Source organism: Pelophylax lessonae (genome assembly GCF_965119305.1).
Source record: "Pelophylax lessonae genome assembly, chromosome: 12".
NCBI classification, from domain to species: Eukaryota; Metazoa; Chordata; class Amphibia; order Anura; family Ranidae; genus Pelophylax; species Pelophylax lessonae.
Genome location: NC_138779.1, coordinates 73134633 through 73161386, shown reverse-complemented (window position 1 = coordinate 73161386; position 26754 = coordinate 73134633). Strand labels below are relative to the sequence as shown.

General features: G+C 41.8%; 1 protein-coding gene across 11 annotated transcripts in view; it reads left to right on the top strand.

Moving 5' to 3' along the window:
• AGRN (agrin) overlaps positions 1-26754 on the top strand; it is a 704390-nt gene that overhangs the window by 526345 nt on the left and 151291 nt on the right. For all 11 annotated transcript variants that reach the window (XM_082274335.1, XM_082274327.1, XM_082274332.1 and 8 more), the window contains one exon: positions 3110-3310. In XM_082274335.1, coding sequence (XP_082130461.1) covers positions 3110-3310 — 201 coding nt within the window. The remainder of the gene's footprint in view (positions 1-3109; positions 3311-26754) is intronic.

The following is a 26754-nucleotide window of genomic DNA, read 5'->3' as shown; positions in this document are numbered from 1 at the left end:
ATTCTCATATCCTTTGAGTGTCACATTCCTCAACTGGACCGTTCTTCCCGGCCCCGCGACCATAAAACTGAACCCTAGGATTTAGCATGGACCCTAGATGGCTCAGTGATGTGCCAGCTTCTCAGAACAGATGATTCAGAAGATGAGTTCCCCTCCGCCACCCTTCTTTCCTTTGCCGTTTCATTTTGGTTTAGAGCACCAGTATTATGGCAGTGAATCATCTACTTCAGCTTTATTCTGAGAGCTTCCCTTCATAATTCCTATAATTTTGAGAAGCTCTCCAGTGGCATAGTAACTATGGCTGAACTGCTATTTTGCCCAATGGATGTCACTCTCTTACTGGCCAAAACACTGTAGATGGAAGTGGGGACAGAGCCAAAACGCTGTAGATGGAAGTGGGGATAGAGCGACCAGCAGGGGAGCCACCATAGGAAAAGAGAGTGGAATCTCACCAGCATCAGAATCATTAGTGACGTAAGCCAGAGGATGTAATCCAGTCTGATTGTAATTGTAAAGGCATAAATGAGACACAGCTAGTCTGCCATTGCTGCTGTTTTCTTTCCTAGGCATAGTGGCGCCTCTGACTCTGGGATGATGTGAATGTGCAGGCCAGGTGTTCCCAGTTCTGCTCTTGAAGCCCAGGAGCTGCACAGGTTCTACAGAACAGAGTAATGTGGATGAAAGATGCAGCCCCTACTCTAAAAAGCACATGAATTCTGGCTGCATTTAGATTATATGATGCTCAGGACAAAGTCAACTAAGCGCACAGTGTTAACATTTAAAATAAATGCTCAGTCTATCTTAATCTAAGATCTCTTGAATCCTCTGCAGCCAGAGTGCAGCTTGCAGGGTCATTGGGATTTAGTTTTCTGACATCTATGCCATGTCATTTCCTCCCACCTTGGAAAAAATGTGTCATCAATTATCTCATGAGATATTCTTTAGTATGTTTCTTCTGTTACCAAACATACTATATTGAGACTTCAAGGCAGGTTTGAATTAGTGATTGACCGATATCGGTTTTTGGTTGCCGATACCGATATTTTGGTCAATGCATATTGGTATCGGCCAATATGGGCCGATATTTTTGTACATTTTAAAAAAAATTATTATTTTTTTTTTTTACTTTACAGGTACTCTTGTGGAGAGATCTGGGGGTCTAAAAGACCCCAAACCCCTCCTCTGCACTTAAAAGCATTCAAAATGTCAAGTTTGGCTGTTTTAAATGCTGTAATTTTTTTAAATCTGGCGCCAGACAGTACCCGGAAGTGATGTCACTCATGACATCACTTCCAGGTTTTTGCATGTAGACCCTATCAAAGCCGAATGCGGCTTTGATCGGGTCTTTAGCGGGCGTGCAGGCTGGTTGCCTGGGTCTCCTGGTGGGACGGTAGACCCGGGCGAGCCGCGGCTGAGGGGGTTGTCCCCTCCCGCTCCTTGTAATGACAGCCGAGCGGCTTCTCAGCCACATCAGTTGTCATTACAAGACAGCTGACCATTGGCTATGGACGCCAGTACCGGGTTGATGGCTCTAGCTGCAGGCATCACTCCAGTACAAGCACTTTCCCGAAATATCGGCAATATCGGTCACTTTGGTGGCCGTTTCCTACTTACTTTGGTGCATATCGGCCCTCGATATATCGGCTTTGCTGATAATCGGTCAATCTCTAGTTTGAATCTGATTGACAGCTGTGAGAAGTATATTAGTACTGACATTTTTTTAAACAGACTTTACATATGTGAGAAAACATATAAGAGGCTGCCGGGGTTTTCAGACCTATCAAATACTGACCTGTGGGAGTAGGGTGGGCCGGGGGCACAAATATTATCCCTAAGTAGGTAGGCTGTGTTCCCTGCATGCATCTAAGGGCTACTTTTCAAGAGTGTACCTTTTAATTACAGTTGCAATCTTACCTGTACAGCATTAGCATTTCAGCTGCCCTAACTGTTCATACAAAAACTAACATCTATGATTAAACATGAATACTAATGCTAAAAAATCTGTCATTGGACACATGCGGAGGTTGCCATTTCTGACTTTTTCCTCTCAAAAAATGCTAGTTTCTTGCCTTTTAGGTTAATTTGTGGGACCAATGTAGAGAATACATTTCTGACAATTCCTTTTTATGCATGCTTTATTCTATTTTCATCTGTTTATTTTCCAAAAGAACAAGCTCTTCAGCCGAATATCAGGTTTAGAGATGAGACAAACCATTTAACATTAACAGGGGTGCTTACAGTAATCAACTTTTACTTATTTATGTAAAACCTTTATCTCAAGGGAAAAGATTATTTGACATAACTGCTTATAAAGTATTAGCTAGAGCTTTGCTTCAATTTGTTGGTGTATTTAAATCTGCTAGTACATCTAACGCTTCTGCCCCCCCCCCCCCCCAACTGACATTACTGCTGGTGTCCCTGTGCTCATTCATCCAGAGTGGGGGCACTGTAATGCAGGATGTGTGTTACTGGCCAGATCACCAGGTGAAAACAGAGGGGGAAAAAAAGCCTTAAAAATAAAATTGATGCAGCCCCCACATCGAATGATTGGTAAGCTGCAACATATTGCATTTTTGGCTTTGAGTTTAATACTGCATTAACTCTCATTTGCTGCATCTTGCTCTGGGTCTATGATTCAGAAATATTAAAACCAGGGACAAACCGGCAACTAGAATTTTGAAATAGAGGTTGGCAATGGTAACTTCCATATTTCTAAAACGACAAGTGCAGTTCAAGTTTTGTCTTACTAAATGTAAACCTGTGATTTCAGGGCAGAGTAACAGGCTGCTTTGATAGCCTGCCTCCTCCTGTGCTAAAACTAACTATTCTGCCTTGGTGACATATACTGCCATTACCAGTTATGGTTGGTTCATCCCAGGCACTATAAAATGGGGATATGGGAAATCTCTTTTACTCCATGGATGACTCCACCTGAACCAACCTGAAGATTACAGAGAGAGTTAAACAGGGCTCATAAACAGGAAGTCAAAAGTATGTGGTTGGATTGGATTTAAATATTTTTCATAATAATGGCTCTTTTTAAAGGAATAAAACTAAAAATTGATCTGTCTGTATTTCTAATTTTGGTTCTTGTGTTGCCCTCTTCTAGAGACCTGTGGAAGCACCATCTGCGGCTTTGGTGCCAAGTGTATAAACAGCCAGTGTGTGTGCCAGCCTTGTGAGCGCCAACCCTACCTACCAGTCTGTGGTAGCGATGGAGTCACTTATGATAACCAGTGTGAGCTGCAAGCTGCATCTTGCAAGCAGAAGAAGAAAATAGAAGTAGCGCGTGCAGGATCCTGTGAAGACGGTAATCCAATTTTCCAGTCTTATTTTTTCCTGTTGTTATTTCCTATTAAAAAGGGAAGAAGCAGACATACAATTCAGATAGCTTGTAAATCAGGTCAGATTTTGGTCACACTATTATCTGCATCAGCGGATCATGTAGATACAGGTAAGAAAGACATTAAATTGTCTTTCTAGCAATTGGATTGTTTTTAATTTTCACCACTATGGGCTTCTGAACTTGTCCTTAAACCATTCCATTCCTGTAGATTACAATTTTTTCAGTGTTACCAGTTAAAATATAGACAAAATTCAGAAAAAAAGGAGCTAACGAAATATAACTTATAAGTGTTTTTAACAGACAAGATACTTACCTACACACTACTATGGACAGACTGAAATAAGAGCAGACGCCTGTCTATAACAACAAGTTTCAGGTTCAGTGAGTCTTGTGGACAGGACAACACAAATTATTGTAGATTGTGTAGTTGGTTCATTGGTGAAGACACCCACATGGTATGGTTGTGATTTACGACACGTGACGTGATCTGATGCCTCTGAACCCGGAATTTGAAGCCTAACTGATGTTTCATACCTTTTTTATTTTTTTATCTCTTCATAGTTTGGTATCACTGTATGTTGATTTGTGACTGATGTTTTTCAAGGAAATACTTTGCGATACCCGTTACCAGCCCTTGCACTGCAGTGGTCTGTGTTGGCAGAGCTGAGGAACAGCAACACCTCTGAGCAAAGCTGTCCTTATACAGACCTGTCTTGCAGAGCTGGGGAGTGTGTGTGTCTGACCAGCTGTGTTACCTTAGCAAGTACCCTGAGTCTAAAGCTGGCCTTACACTGATAGAATTAATGAAAAAAAGATTTCTCCTGCTGTGCCTTTTGTACTTTGACAGCCAACCCCACTTTTTGGTTGACAATTTTGCATCCAACTCCTTTAATTTTTTGAGAGATATCAGGTGGGATGGGGCCATCAAGACCCCCAGCTGAGCAAATTTCACCTAATTCTTTAGGAACCGCTCAAAATCCATACTGGTATGACCAGCTTATTTGTGGTAAGAAATGTCATCAGCACACCACCAAGTTCGTTGCCATTTACAAAACTTCTTTTATTGTGTGATCCCATAGATCTGCAATGTTTTGGGACCATGCAGGGGTTCTAAATTATGCATTTGTTAGATATAGTGGAAACGTTTAAAGAAATTGTCCACCAACAGAAACCGTCACAGAGTCAGTTGACAAAAGGGGCGAATCCCTGTTATCGTAACACTGCCCACCCTTCCCTGTAACTTCACACCAGGTCTGTGTGGTGTGTGGCATACAGCTGTAGACATCACCAGCTATTACATTTACCTTATAGGTCTAATGCCATTGTTACCAAAGCTTACCAAAATGTAGTGCTTGCCGCTATGGCACTCCTGGTTCTTTGACTACACCATTCCTGTCACCTCAAGCAAGACACAGGCAACTTGTATATGAGTGATGTTTTACTTGTGAATACATTTATATGGTCTTTTGACTCCTGAGCCCTTGTTGTTTTATCTTTTTCACATGGCAAGGGCTTAGACAGTTGTTGTAGCAAGAAAGTGGAGTTAGGACTAGGAAATTGAAGGTTGTTATCAATGTAAGGCCACGTATATATTTTTATTACTCCAGTTGGGCTTTTAACTCCAGTTTTGTAAGAAAATCCCTTCCATGTCAATTATATACTATATATATACTATACATTTCAAGAATCTTGGCAAACTTCATTGCCATTTCATACCTGCTTCTGTTCTCCAAATATTGGCTTAGACCCTATTAGCGCACTTAATTAAATTAAACTTAAATTAAAGTTAAGTAGTAAGTTCTATTTCCTATAACCATGTGATTAGTTCCAGTATTGCAGTAAGAACATTGGATTCCCCAGGCATACCTGTAGATGTGCACCACCTTTGCCAGTATCTCACTAAAAAATTAAACTCATAGCGCAGGTCACTGCTGTAATTTGACCTCACACTCCCTGTAGACTTCTGGGAAAAGCAGTGAGCCAATTATGGAGCAGGGGGATGCGAGTTTTGAGTAATGATGTCTGTAAAGTAACTATTGTTGCCACGGTTGCAACAAAGACGCTCTTTTTTTAAAAGACAACATATTACATATTGTAGCCCTAGAAAAGTTGAACAATACAGCATCTGGCAAGAACTGTCTGGGATTCTAAAGTACTTATCAGTTTTAATTCTTATACTTGAATGTAACAAACGACACTGCCAATGTCTTTTTCTGTGATTACAAGATACGAGACTCCATGAATTCAAACAACTCCACGTTTCAGTGAAGTGTTTTAGTAAATAATATTGTGGAAAACAATGTATAAAATGATTTCACAGCTGGAACACGTTGAAACCCTGCTGTCTGGCAGTTAAGTACGATCTCACACAGGGGCTGATGTAGGAAAAGTGCCCAAGAAAGATGCCCAACACAACCAATCTGCTTCCATCTGTAATTTTTGCAGTTCATAGTTGAATTGAAACAAGAATGCTGATTAGTTGTTTGGAGCAAAAAGTCTTTCTTTTGGCTATTCATTTCTCAGCCCTAAAATGGTAATGGCGTCTCTACATTGCTGCACTGCAGCAGTAGAAAAGGCAGGGAAACCATGACCAGCATTTACAGAATATCTAATATGTATTTTTATTATACGGTTGACAATAAAGAGTGGAAAAAAATGTCAACAGGTTAATAGGGTTGCAGTAAACTTTTGAATTATTTGGCATTGTTAAATACATGCTCCTAGTTTTGGAGCTGGAGTTGTATCTAAAAATGTTTTGTCTTGGTGGGGGGGGGGGGGTGGACAGTTCCCCTGTCAGAACACAATGGCTCAGTGGGGAGATTGCTGTACTAACACCGAATAGCCTGTCAAGCAGTTGTTTCCATGATAGGTCTTGTGCATCTTCATGTGCATGTACCTTCACAAACCTGGGATAATTGCTCAGTCCAGCTGCTGGTATCGTTTGTATCCTACTGTACAGAGGCGGGAATCTGGATCGGCAATGACAACAGCTAGAGGCCAGTAGAAGGAGTTGTAAGCTCCGAGCTCATAGCCTGTAAACTTGTCATTGTCGTTCCCAACTCCTGCCTCTTCCGCTGACGTCACTTCTGCCCGTGCGGTCCACATTGGTCAGTGCAGGACTTCCTGGATCTGTAATGCGTTCCAGCCTCTCTACATCTCCTTTCCAGTCACTCGGACCGCCGGTGGAGCCTGCAGAATGGCAGATGCCAAAGGACTGATGACTGTATGATGAGCTTAACTATCTCTTACATAGGAAATTGTTACTTCGGGGCATACAATTTTCTGTGCGCCAGAACTTTCTCTTTTGTTCATTGACGGACACAGCTCCTGATTCTTCTTAGCTATTGGGTTATACTGCCCCCTACAGGAGTATGACACTAGGCAGGAAAAAGCTTGACTATGCCTATGGGCAGTCCCAGGGGGTATACACCCACTCTCAGCTATAGGCACTCAGTTTTTTTTCTGCTTAGTCAGGAGTAAGGACCTAGTTCCTTGCAGGGATCTCTGGTCCTGGCGATTTTTTCTTTTTAAATTTAATTTTTTCCTATCTGTTATTTTGTTCCTGTGAGAATCTATAATCAATTGCCGGACTGGGCGACACACTGGATAATCTAGATCCAGAGGGTCCCCCCAGTCTGGCCAGCGAGCGCGTGCAGACCACATCTCCACGCTAGGTTGGCCACGACATAGCCCCACTGGACAGGGGCTGGCCTGCAAGTTAAACATCTCGCGAGGATGCATATGACCTGGCCTCGGCCTGAGTCGCAGCGTTTCTCCTGGCCGACAGCCACCCACATTACAGTTGAGCGGTGGTCTGACCATACCACCCTGTTCCTGGTATGGTAAGCTGTCCCCCCTCTACTCCTGGAGGGCTGGAGCGTTTTGGGGTGGACGTGGGCCCCTCCCTGGAACGTTGGGACTGCTGGGTTTCCTTTTTTCCCCAGCCCCTCTAAATTTTCAGTGGTCACTGTGGGTCTTTCGCCCCCCCCCCCCTTGGGTGAGGGTATGAGCTGGCTGTTGCCACACGCCATTAAGGGGGCTGGTTGGAGTTGCTGCTGTCCAGGGTTTCCTGGTGCGCAATGCGGGGTTGAGCAGGGTTCTCTGCCACCCTGTGGGTTGGTGACTGGGGCAGGGATGTCCTCTGGGCTCCCTGTGGCGGTTGTTGGGCTGGGGGAGTGAATAGTTTAGCATCTGCGGGTCGCGCCTCACATGGGCAAATCTGGCTAAAAATGTAGGCTTCGGCTTTGCTGCCTACTAGACAGAAACTATGTGAGGTGGCCCCTGTGAGGGTGGCTGAAGCCACTGTAGAAATACCACTATAGATAGACTATAAATTATAGACTGTTGTGTGATCCTCTGCGCTTAAAGGTCAAAGAAAAAATAAATCAATATCTCAAATGCTGCTACTTAATAGTTAATATGTAAAATTGAAATTCATCAAAAAACACTGGGTCTTTCTGACTAAAATTTCAGTAGCGCAGGAATGGTGGTAACCTCTTACCATTCATACAATAGGTTTAATTGAATCAATGCGAATACTAATGTGCCACAATGAAAGTATAATAAACCAAACAATTATCAATATGAACTTCACAGAAAAGTAAATGCATAAGATAAATGCATAAATAAAAAAAATAGAATCAATAAAAGTCCATTAAACTTGAAGTGCTGAAGCCACTGCCTCCCGTTTGGGCATCCCACTGCCCCTGGGTGGTCAGCACCGCTGGGGCTCGCATCCAAGTGGCTGGGCGCCCACAAAAATGTATAAGTACTACTAATACTAGGCCATGTGGCTGAGTCGGGTGCCTCAGTTGGGTTTAGCTGAAGCCCCCACTCTTCCTTTGGGAATCTGCCGGGCTGGGATCTGTGCACTTGCGGCTGGGCCTCCACAAAACTTTAGGTGGCAGCTTGCGGCCTACTAGGCCATGTGGTCAGCTTGGCGCCTCAAGTAGGTAGTCCATTCGTGGGCCCTTGGTCGGAGTGCCCCTTGAGGGATCGCAGTTGTTTGTTCTGTTTTTTGGGTGAGCTTAGTATATAGCGACCCTACTGGGTCAGCGTCCACACACACTGAGTGCTCAGATAGTGAGGATGATTCCTTTGCTCCTTTAGCTGTGCATGAAAAGGCGCTGGTGGATGCACTGTTTGTGTCAGTGCGTGACACTTTAAAAATGGAGGTTGCGGCTGATGCTGTGTCAGAGGCGCCGGTCCCTTTTGTCACCCACAGGCCTTCCAAAGAGGTGAAGGTGTTCGCTTTTCCGCTTACTTTGACAACATTGTCACAAAACAGTGGGGTTGTCCAAAACACAGTGGTACCTAAGCGCTTTTTGCTTGCAGTGTCCTTTTGAGGATTAACTGCGTTAAAGGTGGACGGTCCCACCTGTGGTGGACTCGTCGGTTTCCAGGTTAAATGAAAGCTGTCTTCATTCCAGTTGAGGAGTCCCCGGCCTTTAAATATCCAGCTAATAGAAGGGCAGAGGCTCTTGCCCGCCATATGTTCCCTGTGGCTGGTTCGGCACTTTGGATGGAATTTACTATTGCCCTGGTGTACCAAGGTCTGACTGAGTGGGCTAAACTTTTACGCCGGGACCTGGAGGTAAAACAGCTTCCCCATGTCTTGCGGAGCTGGCGATCAGTTGTTTTAGGGTCTACAGTTTATCTGTAATGACTCTTTGGATGCGACTCAGCAGTTGTCCTTTGGCGTATTATCTGGCTGAAATACTGGTCTTTGGACCAGACTTCTAAGAAGGCCTCATCTGATCTCCCCTTTGTAGGGGATTGCCTGTTTGGACCTTCCTTAGATGACTCTTTACGTCTAGAGGAAAACAGATTTTGTCTCCAAATACGGAAAGGTTTCTTCACCATAAGAGCTGTGAAAATGTGGAATAGACTCCCTCCAGAGGTGGTTCTGGCTAGGTCACTAGATTGCTTTAAAAAAGGCCTGGATTCTTTCCTAGGTGTACATAATATAAATGGGTACTAAAATTTTTTTTTTTAGGTAAAGTTGATCCAGGGAATATCCGATTGCCTCTCGGGGGATTAGGAAGGAATTTTTTTCCCCTGCTGTAGCAAATTGGATCATGCTTTGCTGGGGTTTATTTTCGCCTTCCTCTGGATCAACAGTGGGTATATGATTGTGTATATGGGATTGTATGGTAGAGTTTTCAATACTGTTTCTTTTTTTTTTTTATGGTTGAACCGGATGGACTTGTGTCTTTTTTCAACCTGACTAACTATGTAACTATATGTAACATTGGTAAGGGTCTCACAGGGTGGAAGGGTACTCTTCTGCCGCAGGCTACCAAGGGCAAGGAGCCCTGTCGTAGAGGTGGGACAATCTCCTCAGCTCATAAGAGGTTTTTTTCATCCCTCAGGGTCTCAAGAAAAGGTATCAAAAGTCAGGGCCTCCACCGGAGGACCTGGTCTGGCAAGCCACAAGTGAGCTCTTCCAGACCTGCGGACAAGGCTGCCTCTGCATGAAGGAGCACCCTCACTCGTATCTGGGGTGGGTAGATGTCTTCGCTAGTTTCCAAATCCATGGACCTCCCTGGTATAGGACACGTGGGTCCACAAAGTTATTTAGTCAGGCTATGGGATCAGTCTTATCCTCGGGAAAGGTTCTTCACTTCCAACCTGCATTTTTCCCCAGATCACTTACATTTCTCTTTGGGGTAGTGCAAGACTTGTTTCTTCAGAGGGTGATTGTTCCGGTTCTGATTCTAAACCTTTTCAGGGGTTTTTACTCAAACCTCCTTACAATTCCCAGAATGGAAGGCAAGGTACGTCCAAATCTGGAACCTCAAGGCGCTAAACTGCTTGTGTGAGTACAGAAGTTCCGTGTGGAATCATCATGCCCATCAATGAACGAAAGAGGAAATGGGGTTTTTGACTTACTGTAAAATCCATTTCTCTGATGTTTATTGACGGACACAGCACCCACCCCTCTGTGGAGTTGACTTTCTTCTGACACTGCTTGTATCAAAACTGAGTGCCTATAGCTGAGAGTGGATGTATACCCCCAGGGACTGCCCATAGGTGTAGTCAAGCTGTTTTCTGCCTAGTGTCATACTCCTGTAGGCAGCAGTATAACCCAATGGGTCAGAGGATTCAGGAACTGTGTCCGTCAATGAACATCGGAGAAATGGATTTTACGGTAAGGCAAAAATCCCATTTTTACTCTATTAACATCTGTTCCATCATACTATCTGTTGGTAACAGAGATAAATATCTGATCTGATGTACAGTTTGCCAGGTACCAGTGGTGCAGAAAGCCGTATGCCATTCAGTCAGCAAAGACTCCACTTTGTATTTGCACTCTAAAACTGCTGTGTCTGAATGCCAGAGAATCTCTGTGGCTGATGACCTTCATTAAATTAATTACAAGCATTTTAAACTGATTTCACCAGCAGACAGAAATGCTCAGTACAAATTGCTTGTACTTCTGGGATTTATCTTAGTGTTTTCATTAGCTTCAGGTTGATATTTCTGGGAGCTGTGATGTCACAAAGCAGACATTTTCAATGTTAATGTAAGTTTATCTCAAGCAGCAAACTGATTTAATGCAAAGAACCCAGTGCAGTATTCCCAGAAATCAGTTAGGAATCATCTTCCATTTGCTGCCCTGTTCCAATGAAAAGTGACATCTGATTGGCTGTGATGCTGCATTCTGCAATTTATAACAGTGCTAGTATTCCAACAGCCTCACTTTAAACAACAAACATATACCTATCATATTCACCACTTATCGGAAACATCAGAACTGCATCTCTAAAGGTCTATAAATGCTTGTGCAGTCACAGTCGAATTGCCAGTCGCAGCAGTAACCATCCCATGCTATTTTTCCTCCTTTTAGGCTTTGGTCATTCGCAAGCTCCACACTAGCACACGCGGCGTGACAGCTTAAATTGACCTGGGCTTTCTATCTACTTCTCATCCTCCTCAAAAAATCCTCCATTCACTCCATTCTATTGAGCAGGAGCTTGGCACATAGTCAGGGAGTTCAAAGCAGAAATAAAACCAACTTTCTGCCCGATACACTGGAGGCGTTTCTGTGGGGGACAAAAAGGAGGTAAAAAGTCCCAGGTGAATTAAAGCTGCCTTCTGCCTGTCTGTTGAGCTTGAGAGTGACCAAAGAGATGGAATTAAAAACAGCACAGGGCAGTTGCTGTTACTAATGGTGGTTACGTGAAAAACTGATGACGGGGGGCTGTAACACAATCATTTATAGATCTTATGTAATGGAAATCATTGCTATTGGAATATTATTACTGCTATTTGGTAACTTGGGAGTGGGTGGATGAGCTGTGGCTGGACGTCAATATATAGAAACACATTGTTGATATTTGTGAACTATTCTGCACTATATCTCTGCTTCTTGCAAAGCCCTTTTAAATATGATATAGTTAGTCTATCCAAGCATCTGTTGTCCTTTTATTTGTCCGTCTGTCTCAATCTGACCATCTGTTCCTATATTTCCATCTGCCTATCTAAGTTATGTAAACCTATTATATTCAAAGATATTATTAAAAGAAAGCATGTACCAGGAGAAAAATGTAGCCTGCCATTGTCTTCTTTCCTTCTGAAAGTACTGATTGACTGTCCAGCACTGGGTTCAGTCATTTTTGAATCGCAGACCTAGAACAAGTATGCATGAAGTCATGGGTGCTCAACCTGTGGCCTTCTAGCTGTTGCAGAACTACCAGTCCCATCATGCCTCTGCCTTTCGGAGTCATGCTTTTGCTGTCAGCCTTGCAATGCCTCATGGGATTTGTAGTTTTGCAACAGCTTGGAGGGCCACATGTTGAGCACCCATGCATTAAGTAAAGTCAGAGTGAAGTTAGAACATCTTTTTACTGGGTCAGTAGCTTAGAAGGCGTTAAATCAACATGGCATCCAGATAGCCAACATTTTTTTTTCAGTCTACATATTGCCTCAAATCAAGATTCTTTTAGCATTAAAACAAGTTTTTTACATAAAAAAAAAAAAAAAAATCTCTCTCTACCTTCCTCTCTCTCTCATATTTCAGTTGTGTGTGTAAATGCAAGCTTCAGCTTCTGAATTCTGTTAAATACAGGCAGACTGAAAAACATGTTGAGAGAAGCCTAAATCTTTACCTGCTGGCAAAAAAAATGGAAATCTGAAATGTGTTTCATATTTATCTGACTGCAAAATGAGGGAAACATTTTTTTTTTATTATTATTATTCTTGCCTTACACAAAGAAAATATTTAGAACACATTTATATTGTATATATTTTTTAAGTATTTCCTTGTAGGTCTAATTTAAAAATTAATTAAAAATATGAAGGAGCAAATCGCCAAAATCCTATAAAAATAGCATACTTAGTTATAGGGAAGTAACTCCTGCAGTAATAACTTGGTATATGCACCCAGTGAAAAAAAATATTAAACTCTGGTCCGACTGCATCTGGAGTATTCTGTCCAGTTCTGGTCGCCAGTCCTCAGGAGGGATGTGTTGGAGCTGGAGAGAGTCCAGAGAAGGACAACTAAACTAATTAGGGGATTGGAGGACCTTGACTATGAAGAGCGTCTACAATCGCTCGATTTATTCTCCCTGGAGAAGAGACGTCTGAGGGGGGACATGATAGCAATTTATAAATATCTTAATGTGGATCCCAGCTTAGAAAAAAAGCTGTTCATTCGAAGGGATTGCATGAGGACTCGAGGGCATACAATGCGATTAGAGGAGAAGCGTTTTAACCTCAGGCAACGTGGGGGGTTCTTTACTGTTAGGGCTACAAGATTGTGGAATTCTCTACCACAAGAGGTGGTTTCTGCGGGTAGTATAGTGGCTTTCAAAAGACTCTTAGACTTACATCTCAAGGATCAGAACATTCAGGGGTATGTGAGATGATTACAGCCACACACACCTACACAGGTTGAACTGGATGGACTATTGTCTTTATTCAACCTCACCTACTATGTAACTATGTAACTATGTAACTATGTAACTTTATTTTTAGCGAAATGATGTCATCCTTTTTTTTTTCACAAAAAATTATTAGAAAATCAAAACAAGTTACAGGTAATAAAACAATTGCAAGGAATAGCAAGCATAAAGAAAAATATGCTTTCCATATTAAAATGAAGTCCTGGGATACATCGCCAACAGATTTAACGTAGGACCGGGTGGGTAAGAATAGTATCCAAAGACAAGGCAGATTAATGACTGGATCTTGAGTTTTGTTCTGTGCAATGGCCAATGTATGCTGTATATTTTGGCTACAGCAGTAACTTTTACATCCTGTGAGGTCAGTTGTCATTACCTGATCGCAACACAATTTAAGTAAGTAAATGTGGACCTGTTTATGGGTATATTTATATTTGGAAGCCAACTGAACCTTCAACTGTGCTTGGTGTAAGCCGTCCCTATGTATCTTTTCTAAGAAATCTTCTGTCTCTTTCATATGAGCTGCCTTTTTCTCTGACAGTCTCTCACTACCTCCTTGACATGATTAGATGCACAGGGATCAGAATAAAGGAATTAGGATTTGTCAGCTAATATCATAATTTGTTTTCTTTCGGAAGCCGTGCAGGTGCACTGATAATTTGGGATTTACACCAACACTTGCTTTTGTTTCTGGTTTGCTGACACATCAGTACTACTCAATTGTGCTCAGCTGCTTTGCGAAGGAAACATTATATAATTTTCAAAATTGTTCACATGCAAGTAATTAAACCAAAATAAGTGGTAAATATTCATAGCATCAGTTAAATTGTATCATGCTGAATGCAATTATTTAGCTTGTTATAGTAGATAAAGCAAAGGTAACTGACATGGACAAGCACATGTGTCTGTTTAAAAGTATTGTAACCCTATTCCTCAATAATAACTTCCAGAAAGCCCCCACTGCGACATTATCATCTTCATTGGGAAGGTGAACTGGGGATGTGACTAGATCCAGAGGACTGGCAGATCATAACCTTGACATTATCTAAGGGTTCCAAGAATGTACTTAGCTTGGAAAATGCCTACAACATTATGTATAGATGGTACTAGACTCCAGCTAAGCTTGTGCGTTTTATCCCTGCCTACCCGCCAAGTTGTTTCTGAGGATGGTCACAGGTGGGAAGATGACACATATCTGGTGGTCTTGCCCAAAGGTTTGCAGACTTTAGGTCAGGGTTTTATGTGGTACTCCGCACCTTGCTTCAGGAAGCCCTTCTCTGTAAACTGATTGAAGAATTACTTCCCCCAGAGCGACAATTGGCATTAAATCTTTTTACAGCAACTAAATTGATCATGGCAATGGCTTAGAAAACCCCAGTTCTTAGCTTTGAAGCTGTTAAAAACCGCATGAACGACATTATAGTCAATGAAAACATAACCATATTGTCAGACACCCATGAGAAATTTCTCTGGGTGTGGCAACCCTTGACTTTCCTATGCTCAGCTGTCTCGGTTTGACAATGCTCTTTTGGCACTCTAACAGCCCTGTGTTGCAAATCCCTGGGACTCTTCTTTTCCTTCTATTCTTTCTCTCTCCTTTTTCTAGCCCCTGCACTTCTTTTTCTTTGTTTCCTCTGTTTTCTTACTTTTAGATTAATTATTAAGATTGTTCAGCCAGCAGGTATCGTCCTGGCCTAGATGGTTACGATGTATACAATCCTCACTTGTTGCACTGAAACAAGCCGTACATTACACTTCAAAGTCTATGCATATGTATTATTTGATATACAGCGTGATACTGATGTTGCTGAAGTCTATATGTTAACCTAAATCTTCTATCTTTATACTGCATGGCTCTGTACACTGTTTTTTCATGCTCACACCTATTCATTGCTGAATGTAACTGTTCACTTGATGGCTCTATCTGTTTGACTGACCAATAATAAAATCTTTTGTAAACGAAAAAAGTAATCAATGGTGAAAAAGGGCATTTGGTAAAGAAGGAAAAATTGTACAGATAGCAAAAAAAAAAAAAAAAGCCTGTCTTGCCATCTATATACTGCTTTGCCTTGCATTGGTTATCTTTGAATGCTACTTTGAAGGTGTCGGATTCATTCTGCCAATCAATTCAACCTACTAAAAGTCCATATCAACACGGGCAAAAAAATTGGAACAGACCGTGCCTCTAAGATATTTTTCTTGTTTAATGCGTGCATTATGCGCAATAGGGTTGATTTACTATAGGCAAATAGGCTGCTCACTTTGCAAGGGAATTTTCCCTTAGCTTTGTGAAAGTGGTGATCATTCACTAAACTAAGATAGAATTCCCTTGCAAAATGAACTATTTGCTATGTCGATTTACTTTTAACAATTTAACCCCAATATGTAGGAGTAATACTTGCAGGTATTACTTTTCACTGAGATTACTGCAACAATGACTTTCATATTTCTTTCTACCCAGAAAGCTGATGCCATCTTTGCTTAGGCATCTTTTAGGGTCCTGCTAACCCAGAAATGTAATCACATTAAATTCTGGTGCCTGTTCAGTAATCTTTTATTTTCTTTGATGTGTGTACACATCTCAAACAGATCAGCCTTCTGCTGCTGACTCAACATGGGAACTGGCAGAATGTTACAGTGTTACAACAGTCCCAGTGAGTGATCACTGCTTTCCTCCCGCCTGCAATGGACTGATAACATAATTCTCCAAAAATATTCCTTTTAGGTCTGGGCACACCACTTGACTAGAGCTCAAGGACTGCTTTTGAATGATAACATTCAGTTTTATTGAGCAGTTATTGCTGTATGTTGTGGCATGCAGACTTGAAAAGTTACTATAGGTCTGTTCTAACACAGCTGCTGTTTACATATGAGCTAACGTGTTTGTAAACCTCAGACATGAAATCTGAACAAAAGCACATACTGTATTTCTATAGTCATATCTCTCTGCTGTCTAGTTCCTCTGTTATCAACACGAGTCACTTCTGACAAGTTTATCTGAAAATAAGAGCCAAAAAGGTGACAGAGCAGGGAGCTCCAGCACACAGATTGTGATTGACAGCCTCAGCTCTGTTCCTGTTTGCTGTAAGAAGGAGGGTGTGTCCCTTCTCTCCAATCAGCTCTCAGAGCTCTTGCACAGTATGGAACTGCAGCTCCCTGCCACCTCATTTTGCAAGTCTTTGAAAAATCCTTTTAATCTCTGAGATTTACAAGGATGTACAGGACAAATGGCTGCAGATAAACATATACAACTTATGTGGAGGATTTGTTTTACCTCTGTGTATCATCTGAGGATAATCACTTTACTGGGTATAGGTAAGGGTTTACAACCACTTTAAGGTGAGTGACTTATGTATTAAGGTGAGAGTGAGTCATCAAAGAGGTTTTCTATTTAAGATAAAGAAAACCAATACACTGGCAATGGTGATCTATTAAGCAGCCCCTCGGCAGGCAGTATTACCAATGGTGCCAAGCAGCTCCATCACTGGCCAGCGATGCTCAATTTACTCCAAACTCCAACAGTCCACCTTTAGAAACTCATTGGCTTTCAATTCAATCTTATTCACACAGGCTTGCCTTAGAAACATATTGAAATAATGGGTTACCGGGGAAAGAAAGTCAAGCAGTGGTATGTTAGTGCTGTCCAGCTAATTAGGGTTCAGTCTGTAGAGGCTATTCATATTATCCCTGAAAGTGGACAGCCTTTTCAATCAGTTTATCTGTGCAGCTGTTGCTAGAAAAAGCCATTGCACCTGTTCTCACGAACGAGGGCCTTTCTTTTATTTTTATTTTTTTAAATGCTGCATGTAAGAATAAATGAAAAAAATTTGGTTGCCATAGCCAGCATGAACAACTCTTGATGTTCATGGTAGATCCCTGAACACCATTATACCAATCATTATGGCCATTTTACTATCTTTGGGGGGATGCTGCAAGCTTATAAATGTTTGATTGCATTTGTAATTGGCATTCCTTTCAATCTGCAAAGTAATATCATTGTATTTACTATGACAATGCAATTCTGGAAAGTGCTAGTCTCACTGCTGACCCTGTGGAAAGTGTTGATTACCTCTGCCTTCTATTAAACTTTGAAGCATAAAGCCTACTTCCACGTGTATTGTCCTTTTAAGTGGTTTGACCCAAACAGGCCCAATCAAATGGCACTAACAGGTGTGCTATATACAGTATACAGCGCTGTGCTCGGCAGTGGAGCAGTGACTTCCTGTCCCACTCAGGCTAAGCGCTGCTCAGCTATTCACGGGAAGCTTTATTTTCTATGAAAGAATGCATTTGCTCTATATAGCTGTAGCTGGGGGATGATGACAAGATCTGCACCTCAGCCAATCTGAGGAAGCTTTGTATTAATTTATAGACTACAAAGCTTCCCATGCATGGGTGAACAGAACTCAGTCCAACTCTATTTTGTTTCCCGGAGCGTGGCGAGAAGACTACATACAGTTAAAACAGCGTGCCCAGCAAGCACACCTGTTAGTGTAGTAAATTGTTCTCTTGAGCTTGGCCCAAATAATTTATTTAAAGGGACATTAAATGTGGAGTTAGGTTTTAACTGTCTACACCCACTTTGGGTGAATGTGATAGGTTGACAACACAGGAGCACAGCAAGAAGAGAGTTGCCACCCTTTTAACAGAAAATGTCTGAACATTGAAACCACCTTGTAAGGGTCACAAGGTATCGTTTCAGTGAAAGCTTCACATTTAAAAAGACTGAAAACAACTTGCAAATTCTATCAACATGGTGAAGAGTATTGAGGTTTTAGGCTTCATTTAGGCATGCGGTTGGTGGGCAGAAAAAAATGCACAGTTAAGTTGCGTTTTTGCCGCACGCCAACCACCCCTTCTTAGGCTGAAATAGGCAGTTGTTGGTGTGATGGTGGGGTTTTCAATGTCATGGGCGCAAAGCAAAGTTTACCCAACATTTAGCAACCAGAACACTACACACTGAAGCAAATAAGAAAGCGCTGCAAACAGTTTGTCTGCAAAAATGGGGTCAAAACAAGCAGTGTGTCTGCAAAGAATTAGAGCCAATGACTTGCATACATCACTAGATCTTATTGAAGTCTTTGAGAAGCATCCTCACTGCACTGGAAGAAAATAAAAAACCTAGTTTGGAAGGAATTTTTAACGTTGGATGGTGACTTGCCATGTAAACAATGTTATAGGTTTGTAGCTTAGTGACTGCATTACATTTTTTCATCTTTAATTCATTTTTTGGCTAGTATATACCTTTAATATTTGAACACCAGTTTTTTAAAAAGTGACACTGCACATCTCTATCCTGCCCGAAAGCTATTTATTATGCACTTGTTTGGCACAGGAAGGTGTGTGCGGGCTGGAGAGGGTTCTGGCAGCTGGTGTTTACGCTGCACCTGTTAAGTAGCACCTGTGTGTGAACCACTTGGAAGGGCATTGATTCCTGTTCGCATTATAGAAGCGAATGATTTTTATCATTGCCAGCTTCAAGCCTCTTCCCCAGAGGTATAAGTAAGACACTGGCAAACATCCTCCTCTGCTGCTCGTGCCCTTCATAAAGTGGCAATGGCAGTCCTTTCCAGGCCCAGAAGTTATAAGCTGCAGTTATGTCTTCAAGTGATTGAGTGTTATTAAGGGTGATTACTACCACATTAGGAAAGATTGATGGCTTTTAAAACCAATGTGAGAGTGTAGACACTGGCTTTTTAAAGGCTGTTTAAACAGCAGCAGTCTCCGCTGCTGTTGGCTTCTATCCAACTGTTCTTTGGATTTTCAAACATTTCCTTTTTACAGAACATTTTCTATTTAAGCTACGCACTGAGACAGATGGAAAATGTTACATTAATGTAATATCATATGATGTTACTGCTAGAATAGTAAATCAAGGCAATGTATCTTTACAAAAATCTAAAGAAAAACTCTGCTAATCAATGGTAACATATAACACCCCTTGTGTAACACTGGAAAAACAGCAACCGCTCTGGTTTTGTTAGTTCAGATGAAACATACGGATGCTGAATCTCCATTCTTATGATGTTTCGCCAGCGTACATACTAGCAGGAGGCAGCTGGGACAAAGTGAACACCTCTTCAAGGTACGCCTGAGACTGATGTTTCACCTTGCCTTATGGCTGCCCTGAACATGGATTGTAAGGCTGCCAATAGCCTTAAGAAGGCAGTCGTTTACACAGTATGATCCAACTTCTCTAGCACAAGCTGTCTGCTGAGCCCTACAGCCCTCTGTCGCACTCAATAAACTTGTGAAGTGATTTTTTTTTTAAAATGTCCAGTTTACTCTTCCAACAGCAAGATTCAACGACACGAAATTGTCACCCAGTACAGCTTGTTGTGGATATGTCTGATGCATGTCTCTGAAACAGCTCTCTTTTTGTGACTTTCAGAACCAGACTATGCACTAAGAGCACTAAGAAATAAGTGCATGTTAAGTGGGTCCAGCCACAACCAGAGAGTTTAGTTAGTGAAGCGATCAAGGGCATGCACCTGCTTGGGCAGGGACCGTGCTAGTGCAAAAAATGCAAATGGGCTGGCTTCTCTGTGCCTATTGCAATCTTTAAGGCTTATTCATATGGGCACAGAGCCTCTTACAGCATGAAGAGAGGTTTGCTTATCTTTTTGGCGCTACATGTAGGCAGCCTAAATGAGTGGAGATATGGTGGCTATACAGACTCACATGCATAGTCAGGTTTGACAAGCATGCATGAATAAGCACAACCCAAAATGCACAATTTCTGTAGCGGGGGCCATGCACCTGTTCCCGCATACCTATCAAACACAGCTGTGCCAGGGTGTCCTTACAGCCACCATGACTCCATTCACTTATGTCGGCTTTCTGTGTGCAGCTCCGCGCTACTCCACAAAGATAAACAAATGGCTTTTCATCATCTCTTCTGTGCCTATGCAAATGAGCCCTCAACAAAGTTAAATGGTGGAGAGGAAAGAATGGGTGTATATTAACTTTATTAGTGTTAATTAAATTAATACAGTAGATTTTTTTTTTTTTTGCTGTTTGTGTCCCATTGGGAAATCCTCTTTTAGACTGCTGTCACCAGAACAAGTGAATCCGTGGGAATATTTCCTCTTACCTCGTGTTTGAGTAAAATTCTGTTACTAGGAGGAGTGAAACTCCCCAATGGGGATGCAGACAACGGTAAAAACCTGGTGGGGTTCAAAATTCTTCTCCATTTATATAAAAAAATTAATTTTACTTATGGATGCACTTTAAGAGTTAAAGTGAACTTGTGAAGCCCAAAATGTAAGTCCTCACAAGATCACCAGCAATGACAGTTCCAACGTTAGTATCTTGTCAGGTTCACTGTGAAATTGAGTTTGATTTGTGGTACAAAGTAAAAACTGCTTGCCTGCAAATTCCAATTTAAACATCAATTCCCATTATTTATTTCACTCTGCCGGTTTTGAAGTAAAACCGTCTCTTTAGTCGGTCGGTGAGCAGCTGAATGACTAATCCACCACATTTAGATGTACCTTGTAGGATTAGAAAACTCATTTTAGATTAAAGGAAATAAATAGAAAGCCTGTGTGTTTCCTGGTTTTCAGGATCCTCTAGAAAGCACACATCGCCCATGTATGCTCATTCATAGTGCCACCACTGGGTGACGAAGCAGCAACGATTTCATTTTAATCCTCCTGTTGTATTAGACATCATATTGAAAGCGCTGAGGATGAACATTTCTGTCCTGTATCTCTGTGTTCCTCTGGAGAGCTGCACAGTGCCAGATAATAAGGGTATATTTGACTAGTCTCCTAGCAACGCTCGGGGGGTGATTCCGGCGTTTGGGCGATCAGTTATGAGCAGAGCCTTTAATATCCCGTCTCGTATTCAGCGCAAGAGTAATTACCATGAGTTCATTAACACAGCATGGCTCGGATGAGGCAGGGATATATGCAGGAATGGAGTATGGAAGTGGTGGCGGGGGTGCACCAGAGAGGAGGCTGTTGGATCTATAGAGGCTTGAAAGAGGCCCTTTTATCGGCATCCCTTGCTTTTATCTCCTGATAACTGGTGATCGCTTTACGTAAATAAACCGTGAAGGATTGATAGAATGACGCTTTCATTTCACACTTCAGGTCCTCGCCGTATCTTGATTCCCCAGTCCCAGAATATTCGCTTCTTTGGTATTGCAGGAATCACTGAGTTTGTAATTATTACTATAAAGTAAAAAAATACTTTGAAAAACACCCATTGTGCTATAGATATCTCAGTGCGTGTTCTGCAGAGTATCAAACAAGCTATATCAGTAAAATTTCTGTCTGAACTAAACAAAGGCTTTTCTGTAGAATCTAATGGTATAGCTGTTTAGATCTTTAAAGCTTCCCAAAGACATTAGACACAACCTGACTGACGAATTATCTTTCTAAAAACGTTTAGGTTCACTTTAGGCAAACATGCTTATGTGTGCCTATGAAGGTAGTAAGGAGACCTGATGTTTCATGGGAAACAGTCGTGATCGGCCAATCAACATTCCCTCCTGCAGGCTTGTACAGGTTCCTGGAGAGGACTACAAACAAACAGGGCAAACACCCTCTATAAGCATCATAGAAATAATCCATTATATATATATATATATATATATATATATATATATATATATATATATATATATATTATATACATTATCTCACAAAAGTGAGTACACCCCTTGCATTTTTGTAAATATTTTATTATGTCTTCATATGACAACACTGAAAAAAATTACACTTTGCTACAATGTAAAGTAGTGAGTGTACAGCTTGTATAACAGTGTAAATTTGCTATCCCCTCAAATAACTCAACACGCAGCCATTAATGTCTAAACCACTGGCAACAAAAGTGAGTACACCCCTAAGTGAAATTGGCCCAATGTGTCAATATTTTGTGTGGCCACCATTATTTTCCAGCACTGCCTTAACCCTCTTAGGCATGGAGTTCACCGGAGCTTCACAGGTTGCCACTGGAGTCCTCTTCCACTCCTCCATGATGACATCACGGAGCTGGTGGATGTTAGTGACCTTGCGCTCCTCTACCTTCCGTTTGAGGATGCCCCACAGATACTCAATAGGGTTTAGGTCTGGAGACATGCTTGGCCAGTCCATCACCTTTACCCTCAGCTTCTTTAGCAAGGCATTGATCATCTTGGTGGAGTGTTTGGGGTCGTTATCATGTTGGAATACTGTCCTGCGGCCCAGTCTCCGAAGGGAGGGGATCATGCTCTGCTTCAGTATGTCACAGTACATGTTGGCATTCATGATTCCCTCAATGAACTGTAGCTCCCCAGTGCCGGCAGCACTCATGCAGCCTCAGACCATGACACCTCCAGCACCATGCTTGACTGTAGGCAAGACACACTTGTCTTTGTACTCCTCACCTGGTTGCCACCACAAACGCTTGACACCATCTTAACCAAATAAGTTTATCTTGGTCTCATCAGACCACAGAACATGGTTCCAGTATTCCATGTCCTTAGTCTGCTTGTCTTCGGCAAACTGTTTGCAGGCTTTCTTGTGCATCATCTTTAGAAGAGGCTTCCTTCTGGGACGACAGCCATGCAGACCAATTTGATGCAGTGTGTGCCATATGGTCTGAGCACTGACAGCTGACCCCCCACCTCTTCAACCTCTGCAGCAATGCTGGCAGCACTCATACCTCTATTTCCCAAAGACACCCTCTGGATATGATGCTGAGCACGTGAACTCAACTTCTTTGGTCAACCATGGCAAGGCCTGTTCTGAGTGTAGCCTGTCCTGTTAAACCGCTGTATGGTCTTGGCCACCGTACTGCAGCTCAGTTTCAGGGTCTTGGCAATCTTCTTATAGCCTAGGCCATCTTTATGTAGAGCAACAGTTCTTTTTTTCATATCCTCAGAGTTTTTTGCCATGAGGTGCCATGTTGAACTTCCAGTGACCAGTATGAGAGAGTGAGAGCAATAACACCAAATTTAACACACCTGCTCCGCATTCACACCTGAGACCTTGTAACACTAACGAGTCACATGACACCAGGGAGGGAAAATGGCTAATTGGGCCCAATTTGGACATTTTCACTTAGGGGTATACTCACCTTTGTTGCCAGCGGTTTAGACATTAATGGCTGTGCGTTGTTATTTTGAGGGGAATTTACATGAGGAAGAGGCGTGTTTACACACAGGTTCAAATTTGTTTAAACAGAATTTTACTAAAATAGCGAAGGCTGTTTAATTTTTATTTTTTTATTTATTCATTTTTTTAGTGAGAGACCCTTCCCCCTTGCTAAAAAGTTGCTATGAACTAAGAGGAGTTAATTAACCTACTTCCCCCTTCCTCCTGTGTCACGTAGGCAAGGATGACCTTGCCATCCCTCTGGTAAGATCCCAGGGGTTGCCGAGTAGCCTAAATTTCACAAGAAGATGACCCTGCACTCGAGTGGTATAGAGTGCAGTATGGATTGGGTACACTTGGTGTCCTGTTCTCAGTGGCTCAGTTCTTTCTAGCAGTATCAGCAATGGGTGAATAGCTCCCTCACTAGTCCCCAGTTTTGCAGTGACCTCTTGCTGTTGGGGGGCCTCCGGTCTCTCCCTGAAGGCCTCTGGTGATCAGCAGTGGGAAGCAGAGGGTAAGCGGGTGCTCCAGTCTATCTGCGGCAATTATGCAGATGCTGTGATGTGGGCGGTGCTGCGTAGCCCCCGGGTGTCCTTGCTCCCAGGCAAAAATTCTCTCACTCCCCCCACTGCACAGTGCCTTTTGGGATCTGCAATGTAAGGAGTCTATTAGTCCCATTATATGTCTGCCGTCTCAAACTACAACTTCCAAAATTCTCTGCACTCTGCATAGAAGTCTATGGGCTTGCATTGGTTTAGCTCTGACCCGCTGGCAGGAAGTGAATGGTACAGTATAACATCAGTATTTCAGTAGAGGAAGATAAGAAAAAAGGGCCATGTCTCCTTCTCCATATTGCTCTAGTGCTGCACCTGGCTACATAACTAATGCAGATTTAAACTCTTCTGTTTCAGCTGAAATTTGATTTCTACTGATATCTCCATTTTAAACCTAGCCATTTGGAACCAAATGCATTTTTTCCTTTTTGATCATTTACTATGATGGACTTGTTAACAGTCGGGATCTAAAAAATCTCTACAGGTGTGAACTTTTTTTTTTTTATGAGAGTAATGTGGCAGGTAGGAGGCACGAGGACTCTTTACATTTTTCATGACATTTTTTTTTTTTTTTTTAAATCAGAAAACATCTTTATTGAGAGAAATTCACACCACCACATGAAAACAGCAATACATGGTACAAGCACAATAACATGAAATCACCATCACCTTATGAAGCAGTATGCAGAGCAAATACGCCACAACCCCCTTTAAAGCAGACAACCCCCAACAACAGTGCCTGTTACATTATCAATATTACAACCCTCCAATTCACCCCAAGTACATCAAGCAATCATCCCCCAGCAACCCCAACCCATATTTACACATTTAAGACAATAAACGGTCCAGGATGAGGTCAGTAGGGGCCATACCCGGGCAATTCAACCAAGCACCCCATACTTTAGAGAATTTTTGTGGAGCTCCCCTATGTTGGTAAATAACCTTTTCCATTCTGAGAGTGCCCCCTATCTGATCTAGCCACATCCGATGACATTTTTTTTTTAATTATGTTATCTTTACATTATCTGAGATTTTAGATGCTATTAGAGCTAAGAAGAGTTCTTCCTTAAGACTCAAATTTCCAATTGATGCCAGTAAAGTACTTTACGTTATGTGCTCAATGACTGTTGGCAGGGAATGAAAGCGATCAGGGAGCTGGTCAAGGCTGAAACTGCTATATCTTTGAATAAGAATGCTGAGTTTACATTAAAAAGAAGGGAAAAAAAAGGTCTTGCTTATACGATTTAACCTATTGTGGTCTTCTCACACAAACTGACAACAGCAAAGTTATATTTCCTCCCTTGCAATTTCCATGTGAATGTGAGTGCCGATCTGACGTCTGTGTAATAATACACTGCTTCCCATCAGCAAACTGCTTTATACAGTGACCCATTGACTCTTGATGGCTTTCCTCTGTCTCGTCGACAGGTCTCTCTTCTGCTAAAAGTTTCTTAATGCAGCTCAGATGGGAAAGTTTAAACGGAGTCAGGGAATAACAATAACAGACTTGCGGATTATATAAAGAGCAGCTGTGACAGGTCTGAGCGCGCTCATCTTGTGTTCCTGAGTGCTTGAATGCACCTGTTTATTTATAATTAAAGGTTGTATGGGCCCATAGCCACTGAAGAGAGATTTGATTGGTCACTACAGCCGCTCATTCATTCACTGATTTCACAGCTTCAATTAACCTATTCTGAACAGAATGTGCTTGAGGTGGCGGATACCTCCAACCCACAAGAGTTCCATCCTTTTCATTTCCACACAGAATTTACACCGTGTATTTTGAAGAGCTCAGTACAATTCAGTCTAGTCGGGTAGGTGGATGAATCAACGAATCAACCAGTAATTTTACTAATTGGCACCTATTTGTATAGAGACAAATGGGTTCCCTTTTTCAAATTGTAGTGTTAGCTTTTTATCAAGTCGCCTTTTTTCGAGATAACAAAAGACTCATTATTGAATGTGTTGCTTGCGGATCAGTAGGTAGACATTTCCGTATATATATATATATATATATATATATATATATATATATATATATATATATATATATATATATATATATTTTTTTTTTTTTAGTTCTATTTCTTTTGGCTGAAAACTACATCATTTGGCTGTGCCAAGAGAATTTTTTAAGGGAAGAATTGACTTTCCAAATGGAGCATTGCTTTTTTTTCTAGAGGTAGGGGCTGTATTTAGATATTATGCTGCCTTAGATATTATGCTGCCCTTATACTATGCTATTATTTTGGTGAGAAACTACCACTGGAGTGCACTACTAGAGTCATATACTACTGAAGTGCACTACTATAAGTATGTAATTGCAGCACCAATAAACATCAAAAATAAATGTTAACCAAAATAACACTTGATTTAAATCATAAAAGTCCCAAATCATATGACTGTGAAAATAAAGTTCTTTCAAAACACCAGTGTGCTCCAATTGACCCAATATTGTTCTTCCATTGAAAACCTGTCACCAGTAAGTATCATATCCATCAGATGCAATACCTCGCACATAGAGGTTGCTGACAGGTGGTTCTCACACACCAAGTCCTGTGGATCGGGACTGTGATACATCCGCCCCCAAATCAAAGCAAGGCACCACCGATTACACACATGTCATAAGGAACAGGAGAAAGCTCTCATAGTGTAGCAGACAAAATGCGTTGGGTAGAGTCATCTTTAATGATTTTATGTAGAATAAACTTTTAACTGCTCCACTATGAGAGCTTTCTCTTGCCCCTTATATGTTTGTAACCATGGGAGCCTTGCTTTTTTGTGGAGAGCAGAGGCATTGGAGCCAGGAACCACAGGGCTTGGTGTGTGAGAGCCACCTGTCAGCCAATTCTGACAGTTCTGACGCA